The 20,878-nt window shown below is 46.8% G+C and overlaps 1 protein-coding gene across 2 annotated transcripts in view; it reads right to left on the bottom strand.

Annotated features, from left to right (window-relative positions):
• Nucleotides 1-20,878, bottom strand: part of AGBL1 (AGBL carboxypeptidase 1) — a 1,210,518-nt gene that overhangs the window by 1,088,222 nt on the left and 101,418 nt on the right. The window contains exon 2 of one of the 2 annotated variants that reach the window (XM_063925754.1): nt 3,553-3,616. The exons of the other annotated variant lie outside the window; for it this stretch is intronic. Within the exon in view, the coding sequence (XP_063781824.1) occupies nt 3,553-3,616 (64 nt within the window). The remainder of the gene's footprint in view (nt 1-3,552; nt 3,617-20,878) is intronic. 2 annotated transcript variants of the gene reach the window in all.

Raw genomic sequence — 20,878 nt, 5'->3', positions numbered from 1 at the left:
AAGATGAAATATCACAGCAGTCATCCTGCTGCAAAGCGGATAACTGAGGCCTTGGCATCCTGGGCGGTGAGAAACGTGGTTCCGGTATCCATCATTACTGCAGAGCCAACTATAGACTTGTTTGAGGTACTGTGTCCCCGGTACCAAATACCATCTAGGTTCCATTTCTCTAGGCAGGCGATACCGAAAATGTACACAGACCTCAGAAAAAGACTCACCAGTGTCCTAAAAAATGCAGTTGTACCCAATGTCCACTTAACCACGGACATGTGGACAAGTGGAGCAGGGCAGACTCAGGACTATATGACTGTGACAGCCCACTGGGTAGATGTATTGACTCCCGCCGCAAGAACAGCAGCGGCGGCACCATTAGCAGCATCTCGCAAACGCCAACTCTTTCCTAGGCAGGCTACGCTTTGTATCACCGCTTTCCAGAATACGCACACAGCTGAAAACCTCTTACGGCAACTGAGGAAGATCATCGCAGAATGGCTTACCCCAATTGGACTCTCCTGTGGATTTGTGGCATCGGACAACGCCAGCAATATTGTGTGTGCATTAAATCTGGGCAAATTCCAGCACGTCCCATGTTTTGCACATACCTTGAATTTGGTAGTGCAGAATTATTTAAAAAACGACAGGGGCGTGCAAGAGATGCTGTCGGTGGCCAGAAGAATTGCGGGACACTTTCGGCGTACAGGCACCACGTACAGAAGACTGGAGCAACACCAAAAACGCCTGAACCTGCCCTGCCATCATCTGAAGCAAGAAGTGGTAACGAGGTGGAATTCAACCCTCTATATGCTTCAGAGGTTGGAGGAGCAGCAAAAGGCCATTCAAGCCTATACAACTGACCACGATATAGGAGGTGGAATGCACCTGTCTCAAGCGCAGTGGAGAATGATTTCAACGTTGTGCAAGGTTCTGCAACCTTTTGAACTTGCCACACGTGAAGTCAGTTCAGACACTGCCAGCCTGAGTCAGGTCATTCCCCTCATCAGGCTTTTGCAGAAGAAGCTGGAGACATTGAAGGAGGAGCTAACACTGAGCGATTCCGCTAGGCATGTGGGACTTGTGGATGGAGCCCTTAATTCGCTTAACAAGGATTCACGGGTGGTCAATCTGTTGAAATCAGAGCACTACATTTTGGCCACCGTGCTCGATCCTAGATTTAAAACCTACCTTGGATCTCTCTTTCCGGCAGACACAAGTCTGCAGGGGTTCAAAGAACTGCTGGTGAGAAAATTGTCAAGTCAAGCGGAACGCGACCTGTCAACATCTCCTCCTTCACATTCTCCCGCAACTGGGGGTGCGAGGAAAAGGCTCAGAATTCCGAGCCCACCCGCTGGCGGTGATGCAGGGCAGTCTGGAGCGACTGCTGATGCTGACATCTGGTCCGGACTGAAGGAACTGCCAACGATTACGGACATGTCGTCTACTGGCACTGCATATGATTCTCTCTCCATTGAAAGAATGGTGGAGGATTATATGAGTGACCGCATCCAAGTAAGCACGTCAGACAGTCCATACGTATACTGGCAGGAAAAAGGGGCAATTTGGAGGCCCTTGCACAAACTGGCTTTATTCTACCTAAGTTTCCATCCCACAAGTGTGTACTCCGAAAGAGTGTTTAGTGCCGCCGCTCACCTTGTCAGCAATCGGCGTACGAGGTTACTTCGAGAAAATGTGGAGAAGATAATGTTCATTAAAATGAATTATAATCAATTCCTCCATGGAGACATTCACCAGCAGCAATTGCCTCCACAAAGTACACAGGGAGCTGTGATGGTGGATTCCAGTGGGGACGAATTGATAATCTGTGAGGAGGGGGATGTACACGGTGATGAATCGGAGGATGATGATGAGGTGGACATCTTGCCTCTGTAGAGCCAGTTTGTGCAAGGAGAGATTAATTGCTTCTTTTTTGGTGGGGGTCCAAACCAACCCGTCGTGTGGCAGACCCTGTCACTGAAATGATGGGTTGGTTAAAGTGTGCATGTCCTGTTTATACAACATAAGGGTGGGTGGGAGGGCCCAAGGACAATTCCATCTTGCACCTCTTTTTTCTTTCATTTTTCTTTGCGTCATGTGCTGTTTGGGGAGTGTTTTTTGGAAGGGCCATCCTGCGTGACACTGCAGTGCCACTCCTAGATGGGCCAGGTGTTTGTGTCGGCCACTAGGGTCGCTTATCTTAGTCACACAGCTACCTCATTGCGCCTCTTTTTTTTCTTCTTTGCGTCATGTGCTGTTTGGGGAGTATTTTTTGGAAGGGCCATCCTGCGTGACACTGCAGTGCCACTCCTAGATGGGCCAGGTGTTTGTGTCGACCACTAGGGTCACTTATCTTAGTCACACAGCTACCTCATTGCACCTCTTTTTTTCTTTGCGTCATGTGCTGTTTGGGGAGTGTTTTTTGGAAGGGCCATCCTGCGTGACACTGCAGTGCCACTCCTAGATGGGCCAGGTGTTTGTGTCGGCCACTTGGGTCGCTGAGCTTAGTCATCCAGCGACCTCGGTGCAAATTTTAGGACTAAAAATAATATTGTGAGGTGTTCAGAATAGACTGAAAATGAGTGGAAATTATGGTTATTGAGGTTAATAATACTTTGGGATCAAAATGACCCCCAAATTCTATGATTTAAGCTGTTTTTTAGGGTTTTTTGAAAAAAACACCCGAATCCAAAACACACCCGAATCCGACAAAAAAAATTCGGTGAGGTTTTGCCAAAACGCGTTCGAACCCAAAACACGGCCACGGAACCGAACCCAAAACCAAAACACAAAACCCGAAAAAATTTCCGGTGCACATCACTAGTATTAGTATGGTAATTGCAATTTATTTTGCTAAATTGAGTAGCCAACAAATTACATGTATATAGGCAGCTAGTGGGACACTAGTGTATTAATGTTACAAGATGCAATCACATGAAAAGTTCATCAAAAGAAAAATTCAAATGAAAGTTCTAAGTGCACCTATACTCTGGAAGGAAGAGAAATCTGACGAGATGTAGAGCTCAATTCAAAGTCACAAGCTAAGCATCTGCGTCTGCAGACACAATCTGCACTTGAAAATAGATGCTAAGATCAGCCGTAATCATTATCAGTATATATTTGCAGTGCACCAGCCATATCCTTGGTGCAAAAGATCCAACTAAAAAATAAGCCAGATGTCTGCTTAAGGACAGCTCTGAATAGTCTGCAATTCCTCCTACACGTCTATAACATGCCACAAGATTTGTGCACTCACAGTAGAGAAGTCACCGGGAACATGGTCAGGGAGACATGCACAGTAAACTCTGGCACAGAATTTATAGTTGATTGCAACTTGAAACCAATTGCTTGTAATAAATGTCAATTTCATGGCTTCCTGTTGTAAGCCACTCAGAGCTCCTTGCTTTGTTTAGAATGGACAAAACAGCACAATATATTGGTGTCATTATCTATAGTATATTTAGTACTGTCACTTCACATTGCCAGTACTGTGTTTTCACAACGCCATTATTTCTAGGTACATCTCCTGAAATAAGATACAAATGCTCCATGGTCACTTACCGGCAGACAGCAATTCGCTTAATACACTCAGGATATTCAGGGTTACATCTTTTTCGCTCGAGTTCTGTCATAACAAGAAAATAGACACAATACATTTAGGCTTTGGAAAATGTGGCTCTTTAACTTGTCGTTTTCTTACACTTACTGGAAATGGTTTTTTTAGTGTTTCCTTTTTTGAATTTATAGTACTCATATTCCTGTTCAAAAATCCATTTCTTTACACATTTCTTTAGATTTAGTACATGCAGGTGTTTTGCGTAACACAGTGGCAGTGTAACTCCTGTGGCTCTAGAGTAATCAGCGACTAGTTACAAAATAATAATTCCTTGTTATGGCAGCAGTGAAAAGGCTCTGCCATTTCAACTTCTATTGCTGGAATATGACAGGACTTTGAGCTTGGAATCTGTATTTTTGAATTTGCATTATTGTATTTAGTTAAAGAAACACCTCAAATCCTATTGTATTAATGTGGTTCAGTCACACTGCAGCATTTTCATTAGCCAGAGAATTTTAGATAGCCTTAAACCATATAAATAATTTCTGTACTAAATAAAATACCCCAGAACGACTTTCCACGAACTGCAGGCAGTTTTATCGGGATCCTAGTGCTCGGGATGCCAGCGGTCAAAATACTGACACCCCAATGCGCACCCAATGACACCCCCCTCCCTACAGCCTAACCCTAACCCTCAGCGGTGGTGCGTAAACCTAACCCCACCACCCCGCAGCCTAACCCTCCCTTCCCCACAGCCTAACCCTAACCCTCCCCGGTGGTGCCTAAACCTAACCCTCCCTTCCTCACAGCCTAACCCTAACCCTCCCCGGTGGTGCCTAAACCTACCCCTCCTTTCCCCACAGCCTAACCCTAACTCTCCCTAGTGGTGCCTAAACCTACCCCCCCCCCCCGCAGTTTAAACCTAATCCTGCCTTCCCCGCACCCTAACACCAATCCTCCCTGGTGGTGCCTAAACCTAACCCCCCTCTCCCCATAGCCTAACCATAATGCTCAACCACCCGCAGCCTAACCCTAACATCCCTGTTCCTGTTGTTTCTTAAACCTAACCCCCCCCCCTCCCCGCGGTGTACTCCTATCCTTGCGTTTTGGATGCCAACAGTCGGGATATTGGAGCAGGCATTGTGGGCAAAGTCGGGATTTCGGGGTCTGTCTCCTGACCAGTGTTGGGAGTCCGGCATCGGTTTTCCAACTGTCGGCATTCCAAACACCAGTATACTGACCACATCCTGTTTTATCATTGTTTATTTTGGAATTACAGTTTAAGGTGGGAACTCAATAAGCCATGCTAAATCACATGGCTAATTGAATTCCCCCCTAAGGGGTCTATTTATGAAACTAATTCTATCATTACAACATTCTGCTCAAACATGTTTTAGGCGATGTCTCATTCAGATTTAGCATAGGTACATAAAGCAGGAGATACAGTACTGGGGATGTGCAATATCATTTGCAGCAGTCATCTGCATAGTCTACTGTGAGGTCATCTAGGAACTTGCCAGTGGTGGTTAACACTATCTTCAGATGGCATTAGCTTAATTTTGCCTACAGGGGAATCCCAGCCAGGGCTGAAACTTGAGAGCCAGCTATAAGGATCGCAGTGGCCATTGCAAGTTTTCTGCACAGCTCATGAGTCACCCATTGGCAGCGCACGCAGAGTTTCACAGCAGGGTCCAAAACAGAATTAAAGTTATACTGAAAGCTGTTACTTTACTTTTTACTAGAGATGTGCGGTGGGCACTTTTTGTGTTTTAGTTTTGGTTCTGGTTCCATGCTCGTGTTTTGGATCTGGATCGGTTTTGCCAAAACCACCCTCTCGTGTTTTGGCTTTGGATCTGGATGAATTTAAAAAAAAACATAAAAACAGCTAAAATCACAGAATTTGGGGGTAATTTTGATCCTACGGTATTATTAACCTCAGTAACATTCCTTTCCACTCATTTCCAGTCTATTCTGAACACCTCACAATATTGATTTTAGGCCAAAAGGTTTCACCGAGGTGGCTGTAAGACTAAGCTAAGCGACACAAGTGTGCAGAACAAACACCTGGCCCATCTAGGAGTGGCACTGCAGTGTCAGACAGGATGGCACTATTCAAAAGCTAGGCCCCAAAGAGCACATCATGCAAAGAAGAAAAAGAGGTACAATGAGGTAGCTGTATGACTAAGCTAAGCGACACAAGTGTGCGGCACAAACAACATGGGACATGCTGGAATATGCCCAGATGTAATACATGCACAATATTGGTTGCACAGGAGAGCGTACTCCTAAATCACACACACACACACACACACACACACACACGGCAAAGCCTGTAAAGTTAATAACCCTTTATTTGGAGCTATTATTATAATATGCAGTACAGGCGAGTGTACCCCAACACCACACAGGGCAAGCCCTGTAAAAAATATTTGGATAATAATATAAATAATGTATATAACTTTTTTACTTAGAAAAAATAATATACAGCACAGGACACCATCACTGGACTTATGGCAGCACAAGACACCACCACTGGACTGATGCAGCACAAGACAGCACCACTGGACTGGACTTATACGTCAGTACCCCTGGACTTATACGGCAGTACCCCTGGACTTATACGGCAGTACCCCTGGACTTATATGGCAGTACCCCTGGACTTATACGTCAGTACCCCTGGAGTTGTACGGTAGTGTCAGACAGGATGGCACTTTAAAAAACTAGTCACCAAATAGCACATAATGCAAAGAAGAAAAAGAGGTGCAAGATGGAATTGTCCTTGGGCCCTCCTACCCACCCTTATATTGTATAAACAGGACATGACACTTTAACAAACCAATCATTTCAGCGACAGGGTCTGCCGCACAACTGTGACTGAAATGACTGGTTGGTTTGGGCCCCCACCAAAAAAGAAGCAATCAATCTCTCCTTGCACAAACTGTCTCTACAGGGGCAAGATGTCAACCTCTTTCTCATCCTCCGATCCCTCACCCCTGTCAGTGTATACATCCTCCTCCTCACAGAGTATTAATTCGTCCCCACTGGAATCCACCATCACAGGTCCCTGAGTACTTTCTGGAGGCAATTGCTGGTAAAGGTCTTCCCGGAGGAATATATAATTAATTTTGATGAACATCATCTTCTCCACATTTTGTGCAAGGGACTCCAAATTGCCTCTTTTTCCTGCCAGTATACGTACGGACTGTTTGACATGCCTACTTGGATGCTGTCACTCACATAATCGTTCACCATTCTTTCAATGGTGACAGAAACATATTCAGTGACAGTGAACATATCAGTAACTGTTGGCCGGTTCTTCAGCTCGGACCAGATGTCAGCACTTGCTCCTGAATGCCCTGCATCACAGCCAGCGGGTGGGCTAGTAAACCTTATCCTTTTCCTCGCAGCCCCATTTGCGGGAGAAAATGAAGGAGGAGTGTCACAACTGAGGGCCTGAGCTGACGGGAGGCAGCCTCAGTTGTAGGGGCTGAGATGTACCGGAACCTGGGAGGTTGTATCAGACCCCTAGACATGTAAGTAACATGAATAATAACTGCCCGAAGGCGTGACCACGACAACTTGGATAAAAGTCAATGATGTTTATTATGACAACTCCGCAACACAGCAGCAGTAAAAGAAAACATAAAAGTCAGCAAAGAATAAATACAGTTCCTGGGTACTACAGGGTGGCAGGAGCCACAGGGCACTGGTAGTGTGAGATAGTTCTTATAATCTTCTAGATGGAAAGTCCTTACCAGGCCCGACTGTAGCAATGGAGATAACCCAGGATTGTACCAGCTGGTGTTCCAGGAAAAGCTGGGTTGCTGAAGATAAAACGGCTGCTGTGGATACTGGCTGGAACCAGACTGTTGTTAGCACGGAGTGGATACTGGCTGGAACCAGTTAAATAATAAATGAAGCTTGAGAGCGATGCAATATGAATGAAATGTAGAACTTGAGAGCGGAGAAATAATAATACCGGTGGAGAGTGGTAAAGTGTAGAAAGGACACCGGCCCTTTAAGAGAAGCTGTACTCTGCTGGAAGCTGGGCTGGAAGCAGGTAATGTTGTAGCTGGAAACAGATGAATCCACAATGGATCAGAGAGTCAGGCTACACCGCAGGTGGAATGCTGGTGCGGGTCTCTATGGTGGAAGTCTTGAGACAGGAGCTGGAACCTGGAAGACAATCACAGGAGAGAGACAAACAGGAACTAGATTTGACAACCAAAACACTGACGCCTTCCTTGCTCAGGCACAGTGTATTTATACCTGCAGCAAGGAAGGGATTGGCTAGGCAATTATGCAGATTAACAATACTGACAACAGATTGGAGGAAATGATCAGCTGACAGAATCCAAGATGGCTGCGCCCATGCAGACACTTGGAGGGAAGTTTGGTTTGTAATCCATGTGGTAATGAAAACAGTAATGGCGGTGCCGGCCACTGGAGACAGGAGACGCCAGGCTGACAAGTGCACATCCAACCACGGGGACACAGCGGAGGCCGCGGCTGACGTAATCGCCACTCTGACACTCTGCATACAGAAGCTCAGGGACGGCGGCGGAGGCCGCGGGAGACGCCATGCCAGATGTAATATGGCGTTACTGTGACAGCGTCTCAGAGAGACAGGAGAGGATGCAGGAATGTGAACATTAGGATAACAGATGGGATCCGGTCCTGGAGCGCTGAGCCAGCCTTAGGAGGCATCTGATGGGTAAGAAATGGCGTCCAGATACCTGGATCGTGACAGCACCCCCCCCTTTAGGAGTGGCCCCAGGACACTTCTTTGGCTTTTGAGGAAACTTGGAATGGAATCTCCGGACCAAGGCAGGAGCATGGACATCAGAAGCATTGGTCCATGAACGTTCCTCAGGGCCGTAACCCTTCCAGTCAATAAGATACTGTAGTTGACCGTAACGGTGACGTGAGTCCAGGACCTTGGCCACTTCATACTCAACGCCTCGTTGAGTTTGGACTTTCGGAGTTGGAGGAAGTGAGGAATGAAACCGATTCAAGATCAGCGGTTTCAACAGGGAAACATGGAATGTCCTGGGTATTTTTAAGAAGGGAGGCAACTGGAGTCTGTAAGCAACAGGATTGATGACTTGTTCAATCTTGAAAGGACCGATATAGCGAGGTGCAAACTTCATACTGGGAACTCTTAACCTCAAATTCTTCGTGGATAACCACACCCACCTTGAGAGCAGGAACTGCTCGACGCTTCTTATCCGCAAACTTCTTGTACCTGAACGATGCCTTGAGCAGAGCTGATCGTACGCTCTTCCAGATATTGGCAAACTGATGCAAGGTGATATCCACTGCGGGAACAGAAGTTGCTGGAAGCGGTTGGAACTCAGGGACTTTAGGGTGGAATCCAAAGTTAGTGAAGAATGGTGTTGAAGCAGATGAAGAATGATACTGGTTGTTATGACAGAACTCGGCCCAGGGAAGTAATTGAACCCAGTCATCTTGAGAGGAGGACACATAGATGCGGAGGAAGGCCTCCAAGTCCTGATTCACCCTCTCGGTTTGACCATTGGTCTGAGGATGGTAAGCCGTGGAAAACTTTAGCTTGACTTGGAGGACTTGACATAAACTTCGCCAGAATTTGGCTGTGAATTGAACTCCTCGATCTGAGATAATTTCTTCAGGAAGACCGTGGAGTCGGAAGATCTCTTGTATGAATACTTGAGTCAACTTGGAAGCTGACGGAAGACCGGTGAGAGGAATGAAGTGTGCCATCTTGGTGAACCGGTCAACTACCACCCAGATGGTATTGAACTTGTTGCACATGGGTAAATCTGTAATAAAATCCATCGACAAATGGGTCCAAGGTCGACGGGGAATAGATAGTGGAACCAGTTGCCCCGCAGGCGACTGGCGGGATACCTTATGTTGAGCACACTTTGGGCAAGATGCAATAAACTCCAAGATGTCCTTTTTCAGAGTTGGCCACCAATAGGACCTAGAGATAAACTCCAGGTTTTTTTGGATACCTGTATGTCCGGCAAAACGGGAAGCATGGGCCCAATGCATGAGCTTCTTCCTTAGCATCGGTTTCACAAAACTTTTCCCTGATGGGGGCGTAGAGTCCATCCCTACCGTGGAGAATGCCAACGGATTTATAATAGGATGCTTGTCTGAAGACTCTGACTCATTTTCTTGCTCCCATGAGCGGGAAAGGGCATCGGCCTTGCGATTCTGAGAGCCCGGACAGAACTGGAGTTTAAAATCGAACCTGGAAAAGAAAAGTGCCCATCTGGCCTGACGAGGGTTGAGACATTGTGCGCCTTTCAGATATAAAAGGTTCTTGTGGTCTGTAAGTATGGTGATTGAATGAGAAGCTCCCTCCAACAGATACCTCCACTCTTCTAGAGCGAGCTTGATGGCTAGCAACTCCTGGTCGCCAATGGCATAGTTGCGCTCAGCTGGAGAGAACTTCCGGGAGAAGAAACTGCAAGGGTGTAAATGGCCATCTTTAGCCCTCTGAGATAACACCGCTCCTACTCCAACGGAGGAGGCATCCACCTCTAAGATAAAAGGAGAGTCGATGTCAGGCTGTTTCAGAACAGGCGCAGAGATGAACCTTTGTTTTAAAAGATGAAATGCTTGCATGGCTTCTTCAGACCACTTGAACGGGTTAGCACCCTTCTTAGTGAAAGCAGTAATAGGCGCCACAATGGTGGAAAAGTCTCGTATAAACCTTCGGTAATAGTTGGCGAACCCTAAGAACCTCTGGACCCCTTTGAGGGTTAAGGGTACCAGCCAATTTTGGATTGCTTGTAGTTTCTCAGGATCCATCTCTAGTCCGGAACCGGACACAATGTACCCTAGAAACGGAATGGACTTGACTTCAAAGACGCATTTCTCTAATTTGCAATAGAGATGATTGACACGGAGACGGGACAGAACCTCTTTAACCCAAAAACGATGTTCCTCTAAATCGTTGGCAAAAATGAGGATATCGTCTAGATAGACCACGACATGACGGTATAGAATGTCTCTGAAGATCTCATTGACAAAATGCTGGAAGACAGCTGGAGCATTGCTCAATCCGAAGGGCATGACGAGGTACTCATAATGTCCGTCACGGGTGTTAAAGGCGGTCTTCCACTCGTCACCCTCACGGATCCGGATGAGATTGTATGCACCTCTCAAGTCCAGCTTTGTAAAGATGGTAGCTCCGCTAACTCTGTCAAAGAGCTCAGTAATCAGGGGTAAAGGATAACGGTTCTTGATGGTAATGTCGTTCAAACCTCTGTAGTCGATGCACGGCCGCAGACCACCATCTTTCTTTTTTACAAAAAAGAAGCCTGCGCCGGCTGGGGAAGAAGAAGGTCGAATGAACCCCTTTGCTAGGTTCTCTTTAATGTATTCCTCCATAGAATGCGTCTCAGGCAGAGACAACGGATAAGTTCGGCCTCGAGGTGGAACCTTCCCTGGAACGAGATCAATCGGGCAGTCCCATTCTCTATGAGGAGGAAGGATATCAGCAGAAGCTTTACTGAACACATCCGTGAAATCTTGATATGGAGAAGGTGGAACATCAGACGACCTGGGGGAGGAAGAACAGACAGGCAATACTTTAAACAAACATGTCTCAGCACAGGAGGAACCCCATGCCAGGATTTGCGTAGTCGTCCAATCAATTGTAGGATTGTGAAGACGGAGCCATGGAAGGCCCAGGACCACAGGATGTGTGGCTCTTGGAATCACTAAAAAAGAAATAAATTCGGAATGAAGAACTCCCACACTCAGACGAACTGGTAGAGTCCTTAGGGAAATAACTGCATCAAAAATCTTGCTGCCATCCACGGCAGTTAAGGAGATGGACGAAGGAAGTCTCTCGGTGGGTAGGGACCACCGTTTAACATAGGCTTCGGTAATAAAGTTCCCAGCTGCTCCGGAATCAAGGAGGGCAATGACGTTCCGATAACGTTGAGCAACTTGAAGCGAGACTGGGAGATTACAATCTTGAGGAGATGGAGAGGAGATCATTACTCCTAGCCGGCCCTCTCCTTGGCGAGCTAGGATTTGGAGTTTCCCGGACGTTTGGGACAGGCATTAATGGTGTGAGACGGAGCTGCACAATAAAGACAGAGAGACTCGGAGAGACGTCTTCGGCGCTCAGCAGGAGTTAAACGGGAACGGCCAATTTGCATGGGCTCATCTTTAGTTGGTGACAGTTGGCGAGGAGGAGGAGCAGAAGATTTTGGAGCAGATGATCTTCCACGCTCAGTTGCTCTCTCTCTGAAACGTAAATCAACTTTCGTGCAGAGTGAGATTAGCTCATCTAACTTAGAGGGTAAGTCTCTGGTAGCTAACTCATCTTTAATACGCTCAGATAAGCCATGCCAGAATGCAGCATACAGGGCCTCGTCGTTCCATGCCAGTTCGGATGCCAGGATCTGGAACTGTATCAGATATTGTCCTACAGTACGTGACCCCTGGCGTAAACGGAGAATCTCGGATGAAGCTGAGGTTACCCGGCCTGGCTCGTCGAAGATGCGCCTGAATGTTGACACGAAGGCAGTGTAGGAAGATAGCAGGGTGTCGGACCTCTCCCATAACGGTGATGCCCAATCAAGGGCTGAGCCACTGAGAAGAGAAATAATGTAGGCAATTTTTGTACGGTCACTGGGAAAATTGCCAGGTTGTAGCTCAAACTGAATCTCACACTGGTTGAGAAATCCCCTGCAGAATCTTGGAGATCCGTCAAATTTTGCTGGCGTTGGAAGATGAAGACGTGAAGCAGAAATGGGTAAGGTGGGTGGGGTTATAGCTGGAGTCACTGTGGTTGACGCACCAGACGCGCCTGATCCACGGAGAGTTGTCTGAATCCCATCCAGCCGAGTAGAGAAATCCTGGAGACAGCGGATGATGTGGCCCTGTGCAGCCTCCTGATGTTCTAGTCGGGCTGCCAGTTCTTGCATCGGCCTGGCCGCTTGATCCTGGTCTCCGGCTGGATTCATTTGGTCAGTGCTTACTGTCACAACTGAGGGCCTGAGCTGACGGGAGGCAGCCTCAGTTGTAGGGGCTGAGATGTACCGGAACCTGGGAGGTTGTATCAGACCCCTGGACATGTAAGTAACATGAATAATAACTGCCCGAAGGCGTGACCACGACAACTTGGATAAAAGTCAATGATGTTTATTATGACAACTCCGCAACACAGCAGCAGTAAAAGAAAACATAAAAGTCAGCAAAGAATAAATACAGTTCCTGGGTACTACAGGGTGGCAGGAGGCACAGGGCACTGGTAGTGTGAGATAGTTCTTATAATCTTCTAGATGGAAAGTCCTTACCAGGCCCGACTGTAGCAATGGAGATAACCCAGGATTGTACCAGCTGGTGTTCCAGGAAAAGCTGGGTTGCTGAAGATAAAACGGCTGCTGTGGATACTGGCTGGAACCAGACTGTTGTTAGCACGGAGTGGATACTGGCTGGAACCAGTTAAATAATAAATGAAGCTTGAGAGCGATGCAATATGAATGAAATGTAGAACTTGAGAGCGGAGAAATAATAATACCGGTGGAGAGTGGTAAAGTGTAGAAAGGACACCGGCCCTTTAAGAGAAGCTGTACTCTGCTGGAAGCTGGGCTGGAAGCAGGTAATGTTGTAGCTGGAAACAGATGAATCCACAATGGATCAGAGAGTCAGGCTACACCGCAGGTGGAATGCTGGTGCGGGTCTCTATGGTGGAAGTCTTGAGACAGGAGCTGGAACCTGGAAGACAATCACAGGAGAGAGACAAACAGGAACTAGGTTTGACAACCAAAGCACTGACGCCTTCCTTGCTCAGGCACAGTGTATTTATACCTGCAGCAAGGAAGGGATTGGCTAGGCAATTATGCAGATTAACAATACTGACAACAGATTGGAGGAAATGATCAGCTGACAGAATCCAAGATGGCTGCGCCCATGCAGACACTTGGAGGGAAGTTTGGTTTGTAATCCATGTGGTAATGAAAACAGTAATGGCGGCGCTGGCCACTGGAGACAGGAGACGCCAGGCTGACAAGTGCACATCCAACCACGCGGACACAGCGGAGGCCGCGGCTGACGTAATCGCCACTCTGACACTCTGCATACAGAAGCTCAGGGACGGCGGCGGAGGCCGTGGGAGACGCCATGCCAGATGTAATATGGCGTTACTGTGACAGCGTCTCAGAGAGACAGGAGAGGATGCAGGAATGTGAACATTAGGATAACAGATGGGATCCGGTCCTGGAGCGCTGAGCCAGCCTTAGGAGGCATCTGATGGGTAAGAAATGGCGTCCAGATACCCGGATCGTGACAAGGAGCTGTTGACGGGTCACGTTCCGCTTAAGTTGACATTTTTCTCACCAGCAGGTCTTTGAACCTCTGCAGAATTGTGTCTGCTGGAAAGAGAGATACAACGTAGGCTTTAAACCTAGGATCAAGCACAGTGGCCAAAATGTAGTGATCTGATTTCAACAGATTGATCAGCCTTGAATCCTGGCAAAGCGAATGAAGGGCTCCATCCATAAGTCCCACATACTTAGTGGAATCACTCCATCTTAGCTCCTCCTTCAATCTCTCCAGCTGCTTCTGCAAAAGCCTGATGAGGGGAATGACCTGACTCAAGCTGGCAGTGTCTGAACTGACTTCACGTGTGGCAAGTTCGAAGGGTTGGAGAACCTTGCACAAGACGGAAATCATTCTCCACTGCGCTTGAGTCAAGTGCATTCCCCCTCCTTTGCCTATATTGTAGGTGGATGTATAGGCTTGAATGGCCTTTTGCTGCTCCTCCATCCTCCGAAGCATATAGAGTCTTGAATTCCACTTTGTTGCCACCTCTTGCTTCAGGTGATGGCAGGGTAGGTTCAGGAGTGTTTGCTGGCGCTCCAGTCTTCCGCACATGGTGGCTGAATGTCGAAAGTGGGTCGGAATTTTTTGGGCCACAGACAGCATCTCCTGTACGCCCCTGTCATTTTTCAAAAAATTCTGCACCACCAATTAATTGTATGTGCAAAACATGTGACGTGCTGGAATTTGCCCAGATGTAATGCACACACAATATTGGTGGCATTGTACGCTATCATAAATCCCCAGGAGAGTCTAAATGGGGTAAGCCATTGTGCGATGATGTCCCTCAGTTTCTGTAAGAGGTTGTCAGTGGTGTGCCTCTTACAGAAAGCAGTGATACATAGTGTAGCCTGCCTAGGAACGAGATGGCGTTTGCGAGATGCTGCTACTGGTGCCGCTGCTGTTGTTGCTGCAGGAGGCATTACATCTACCCATTGGGCTGTCACAGTCATATAGCCCTTAGTTTGCCCTGTTCCACTTGTCCACAGGTCTGTGGTTAAATGGACAGTGAGTACAACTGCATTTTTTAGGACACTAAGGACACTTTTTCTGTACATTCTCGGTATCACCTGCCTAGTGATGTAGAACATAGATTTGATTTAGTACCGGAGACACACTACCTACATCAATTCTCTAAGTCCCACTGAACTAATGACGGATACCAGATGCACGTCTAACACCAATATAGCTGTCAAGGCCTCAGTTATCCGCTTTGCCACAGGATGACTGCTGTCATATTTCATCTTCCTCACAAAGGACTGTTGGACAGTCAATTGCTTACTGGAAGTAGTACAAGTTGTCTTCCGACTTCCCCTCTGGGATGACGATCAACTCCCAGCAGCAACAATAGCAGTGGCAGCATCAGCAGCAGTAGGCATACCACTCAAGGATCCTCCGGAGGAATCCTGATTAGGAGAGGGCTCCTGAGTCTTGCCAGTGACATGGCCTGCAAGACTACTGACGTTCCTGACTGAGGAGGAAGTTGATGTTGAGGGAGTTGGTGGTGTGGCTTGCAGGAGCTTGGGTACAAAGGAAGAAGGGATTTAGGTGTCAGTGGACTGCTTATACTCTTACACAAAGTTTCACAACTTGACACTGACTTCTGATGAATGCGCAGCAGGTGACGTATAAGGGACGATGTTCCTAGGTGGTTAACGTCCTTACCCCTACTCATTACGGATTGACAGAGGCAACACATGGCTTGACACCTGTTGTCCGGATTTGTGGAGAAATAATTCCACACCGAAGAGGTGGCTTTTTTGGTATTTTGCCCAGGCATAACAATGGGCTTATTCATCCCACGGACAACAACTGTCTCCCACGGTGCCTGATTTCAACAAACCACATCACCAGCTTCCTCCTCAGCGCCAGCAACACCCATATTCTCATCCTGGTGTACTTCAACAGTGACATCTTCAATTTGAATATCAGAAACTGGACTATGGGTGCTACTTCCAGCACTTGCAGAGGGCGTGCAAATGGTGGAAGGAGCCACCTCTTCCCATCCAGTGTTGGGACGGTAAGGCATTGCAACCGCCGACACACTTGGACTCTCCTTGGGGATTTATGATACCATCTTAGAACGCACAGTTCTTTGATGTGCTTTTGCCAGCTTAACTCTTATCATTTTTCTAGTGGGAGAATGAGGGATTCCATCGTCATGTGAAGTTGAACCAATAGTCATGAACATAGGCCTTAGCCGTAGCTGTTCCATGCCACTCCGTGTCGTAAATGGCATTTTGGCAAGTTTACATTTCTCGCCAGACCATTTATATTTATTTTTTGGGGTCTTTTTACTGAACTTTGGCTTTTTGGATTTTACATGTCCTCTACTATGACATTGGGCATCGGCCTTGGCAGATGAAGTTGATGGCATTTCATCATCTATGTCATGACTAGTGGCAGCAGCTTCAGCACTAGGAGGAAGTGGTTCTTGATCTTTCCCTATTTTATCCTTCAAATTTTTGCTCTCCGTTATTTTTCTGGAGTTATATAACACAATATGCGGCACTGGACAGATTATCCCTAAGCCACAAAGGGCAAACCCTGTAAAAAATATTTAGATTAAATATTAATAACCCCTTAAAATGAAGTAAATAATATACAGCACAGGTCAGTACCACTGGACATATACGGCAGTACCACTGGACTGGATTTATATGGCAGTATCACTGGACTTATACGCCAGCACAACTGGAATTATACGGCAATATCACTGGAATTATACGGCAGTACCACTGGATTTATATATGGCAGTACCACTGAATTGGAATTATACGGCAGTATCACTGGATTTATACAGCAGTGTCACTGGAATTATATGGCAGTCCGACTGGACTTATACGGCAGTACCACTAGACTGGACTTATATGGCAGTATCACTGGACTTATGCGCCAGTACCACTGGAATTATATGGCAGTATCACTGGATTTATAGGGCAGTACCACTGAACATATACGGCAGTATCACTGGACATATACGCCAGTATCACTGGACTGGATTTATACACCAGTAGCACTAGATTTATATGGCAGTACCACTGGACATACATGGCAGTATCACTGGATTTATATGGCAGTACCACTGGACATATACGGTAGTATCACTGGACTGGATTTATACACCAGTACCACTGGATTTATATGGCAGTACCACTGGACATATACAGTTGTTTCACTGGACTGGATTTATACACCAGCACCACTGGATTTATACGGCAGTACCACTGGACATACATGGCAGTATCACTGGGCTGGATTTATATGCCAGGATCACTGGATTTATATGGCAGTACCGCTGGACATATACGGCAGTATCACTGGAATTATATTGCAGAACCACTGGACATATTCGGCAATATCATTGGATTTATACGGCAGTACCGTTGGACATATACGGCAGTATCACCGGACTTATACCGCAGTATCACTGGACTTATATGGCAGTACCACTGGACAAATACAGCAGCACAGGGACACCACCACAGGACTGATGCAGGACAACACAGCACCACTGCAATGGACTGGACTTATACAGCAGCACTGGACATATGGCAGCAGAGGACACCACTGTGACTGGACTGATGCAGCACAATACACCACCACTGAACTGATGCAGCACAACACAGCACCACTGGACTGGACTTATACAGCAACACTGGACATATGGCAGCAGAGGACACCACCACTGTGACTGGACTGATGCAGCACAAGACACTACAACTGTACTGATGCAGGACACTGAGGATGGAGACATGTCCTCTTGCTACACTCTCCAATGCCAGAGTGAAAATGACGGCGATGCGCGGCTGCTTATATGGAATCCAAACCCTGTGAGATCCAACAGCGGGATAATGACATTTTGCCTCGTTCTGGCTTTCGAGTCAGGCGGGAAACCCCGAGCCAGATTCGGATCCGGACTCGGGACGTGAAGTCCGGTAGGGTTCGGCTCATCTCTACTTTTTACTGATCTCTGGGACAGGCTCTTATTGGAGTCCACGTATCGGCGACTTCACAATGGTAAATGCCCATGAAAAAATATACTTTATTCTCGTGATATGCAGCATTAAGGATGTTCATTGTGAGAGATATATCAGATTTTTTAATAATCATGCCCCTTTACATGAAGATTTTAAGTACTGACATATAAAGATTGATTCCATTTATGTAGATTTCGAAATGTGTATATTGTATATATAAAGGAATAAAGCACGTCTAAATATGACCTAGGTTTCTTATGCTATTTAAACAGTATGTGATAAGTCATTCATTCAGCCACCAAACGTCATATAGCATAACACATCGGCAGCTATGTACAGAAGATATGTGAGTGAACAACGTCATTCACAGACATATTGCGCCGGTCTTGCAGCACAGCCAATGCCATTATATCTTGCTGATATATTGGTACATAAAACTATCTGGATGGTCAAACCCCCCCCCCCCCAACTGCCTCATATGTCTGACTGTGACGTCATTACTGGTTCCCGTGGCCAGACATGTCTGGCGGCATATTGATAAGTGTGTATGCACAATATCATTTGCGCATAGCACTTACCAAATAGTTGGATTTGTTGGCACATCGGGGCGGATGACTGGTCCATTGCTCAAATGTGTACCCAGCATTAGATAAATCAAGTCACAAACATAAAAGAGATATAGAACAAAGATGATAATCATAAATTATTTTAAATTCCTATTTTGCCTGAATGCTCACGAAAACATCTTTGGGGAAATTTAATGTGGATTAATAAGCATCAGTTTTGGCCCTTATTCCGAGTTGTTCACTCGCTAGCTGCTTTTAGCAGCATTGCACACGCTAGGCCGCCACCCTCTGGGAGTGTATCTTAGCTTAGCAGAATAGCGAACGAAAGATTAGCAAATCTGCTACTAAATAATTACTTGCAGTTTCTGAGTAGCTCCAGACCTACTCCTAGATTGCGATCACCTCAGTCCGTTTAGTTCCTGGTTTGACGTCACAAACACGCCCTGCGTTCGGCAAGCCACTCCCCCTTTTCTCCAGCCACTCCTGCGTTTTTACGCAGTATAGCGAAAATTGGCAACGAACGAACAACTCAGAATGACCACCACCGATCCAGCGAGAGAAGTTTCTTGGGATCATACAGGACAAACAGAGAGCCCGATTTTCTGTGACGAGCAGTCCTCGTCACATAGATTTTCAGAAACCTTACAACATCCAAGGATTTTCTCACAATTGAGGAGTCAGTAGCCACTGACACCACAATAGGTTGGTTGATATGAAAAGCCAACACAACCTGTGGAAGGAACTGCTGACGTGTCCGGAGCTCATCTCTATCTTCATGGAAGATCAAGTAGGGACTTTTACAAGACAAAGCCCCCAACTCCGACACGTCTAGCAGAAGCCAAGGCCAACAAAGTGACAGCCTTCCACGTGAGAAACTTGACCTCAACCTCCTGTAGAGACTCGAACCAATCCGATTGGAGGAAATGCAACACCACGTTAAAATCCCAGGGTGCCATAAGCGGTACAAAGGGAGGCTGGATGTGCAGAACCCCTTTCAAAAAAGTCTGAACCTCAGGGAGGGAGGCCAGATGTTTCTGGAAAAAATGGATAAGGCCGAAAACTGGATTTTTACAGAACCCAAACGCAGGCTTATATCCACACCTGCTTGCAGGAAGAGGAGAAACCGTCCCAGTTGAAACTCCACCGTAGTAAACTTCTTGGTTTCACACCAAGACACATACTTTTTCCAAATGCGATGGTAATGTTTAGACATTACTCCTTTCCTAGCCTGTATCAGGGTAGGAATAACCGTGTTCGGAATACCCTTCTGAGCTTATATCTGGCATTCAACCTCCATGCCATCAAACGTAGCTGTGGTAAGTCTTGATAAGCGAACGGCCCCTGTTGTAGAAGATCCTCCTGAAGAGGAAGAGGCCTTAAATCTTCCAGCAGTAGATCCAGCAGATCCGGGTACCAAGCCCTCCTTGGCCAGTCTGGAGCAATGAGGATCGCCTGAACACCTTGTTCTTTTTACAAGCTTTAGAAATCTTGGAATGAGAGGAAGTGGAGGGAACACATACACTGACTGGAACACCCACAATGTTACCAGGGCATCCACCGCCACTACTTGTGGGTCTCTCGACCTGGAACAGTACCTCTGAAGTTTCTTGTTGAGACATGAGGCCATCATGTCTATTTGAGGTACGCCCCAACGACTGGTCATCTCCGTGAACACCTGGAGGTACCATTCGCCTGGATGGAGATCGTGCTTTGCTGAAGAAGTCCGCTTCCCAATTGTCCACTCCCGGAATGAAGATTGCTGACAGCACCACTGTGTGCCTTTCTGCCCAGAGGAGGATTCTTGTTACCTCTGACATTGCAGCTCTGCTTTTCTTTGCGACCTGTCGGTTTATGTAGGCCACCGTCATTACATTGTCCGACTGCACTTGAGTGGCCTGATTTTGCAGAAGTTGTGCTGCTTGTAGAAGACCGTTGTACACGGCTCTTAGTTCCAGGATGTTTATTGGAAGAAGGGATTCCTGACTTGACCACCTTCCTTGGAAGGTTTCCCCTTGGGTGACTGCGCCCCAACCTCCGAGACTTGCATCTGTGGTTAGAAGGATCAGGTTCTGAACCCCAAACCTGCGGCCCTCCAGAAGGTGAGGCAGTTTCAGCCACCAGAGGAGTGAAATCCTTACTTTTGGCAACAGACGTATACTCTGGTGCATGTGTAGGTGAGATCCCGACCACTTTTGTAGGAGATCCAGTTGGAATGACCGAGCATGAAATCTTCCATACTGTAGAGCCTCGTAAGAGGCAACCATCTTCCACAGAAGGAAAATGCACTGTTGGACCGACACCCGGGTTGGCTTCAGGACATCCTGGACCATTGTTTCAATCACCAACTCTTTCTCCTCCGTTAGAAACACCCTCTGCACTTCTGTGTCGAGGATCATTCCCAGGAATGACAATCTCCTTGTCGGCTCCAAATGTGACTTTGGAAGGTTCAGGATCCA

Source organism: Pseudophryne corroboree, chromosome 6 (genome assembly GCF_028390025.1).
Source record: "Pseudophryne corroboree isolate aPseCor3 chromosome 6, aPseCor3.hap2, whole genome shotgun sequence".
NCBI classification, from domain to species: Eukaryota; Metazoa; Chordata; class Amphibia; order Anura; family Myobatrachidae; genus Pseudophryne; species Pseudophryne corroboree.
The sequence above is the reverse complement of the archived record's forward strand: the minus strand, read 5'-3'. Positions and strand labels throughout refer to the sequence as shown.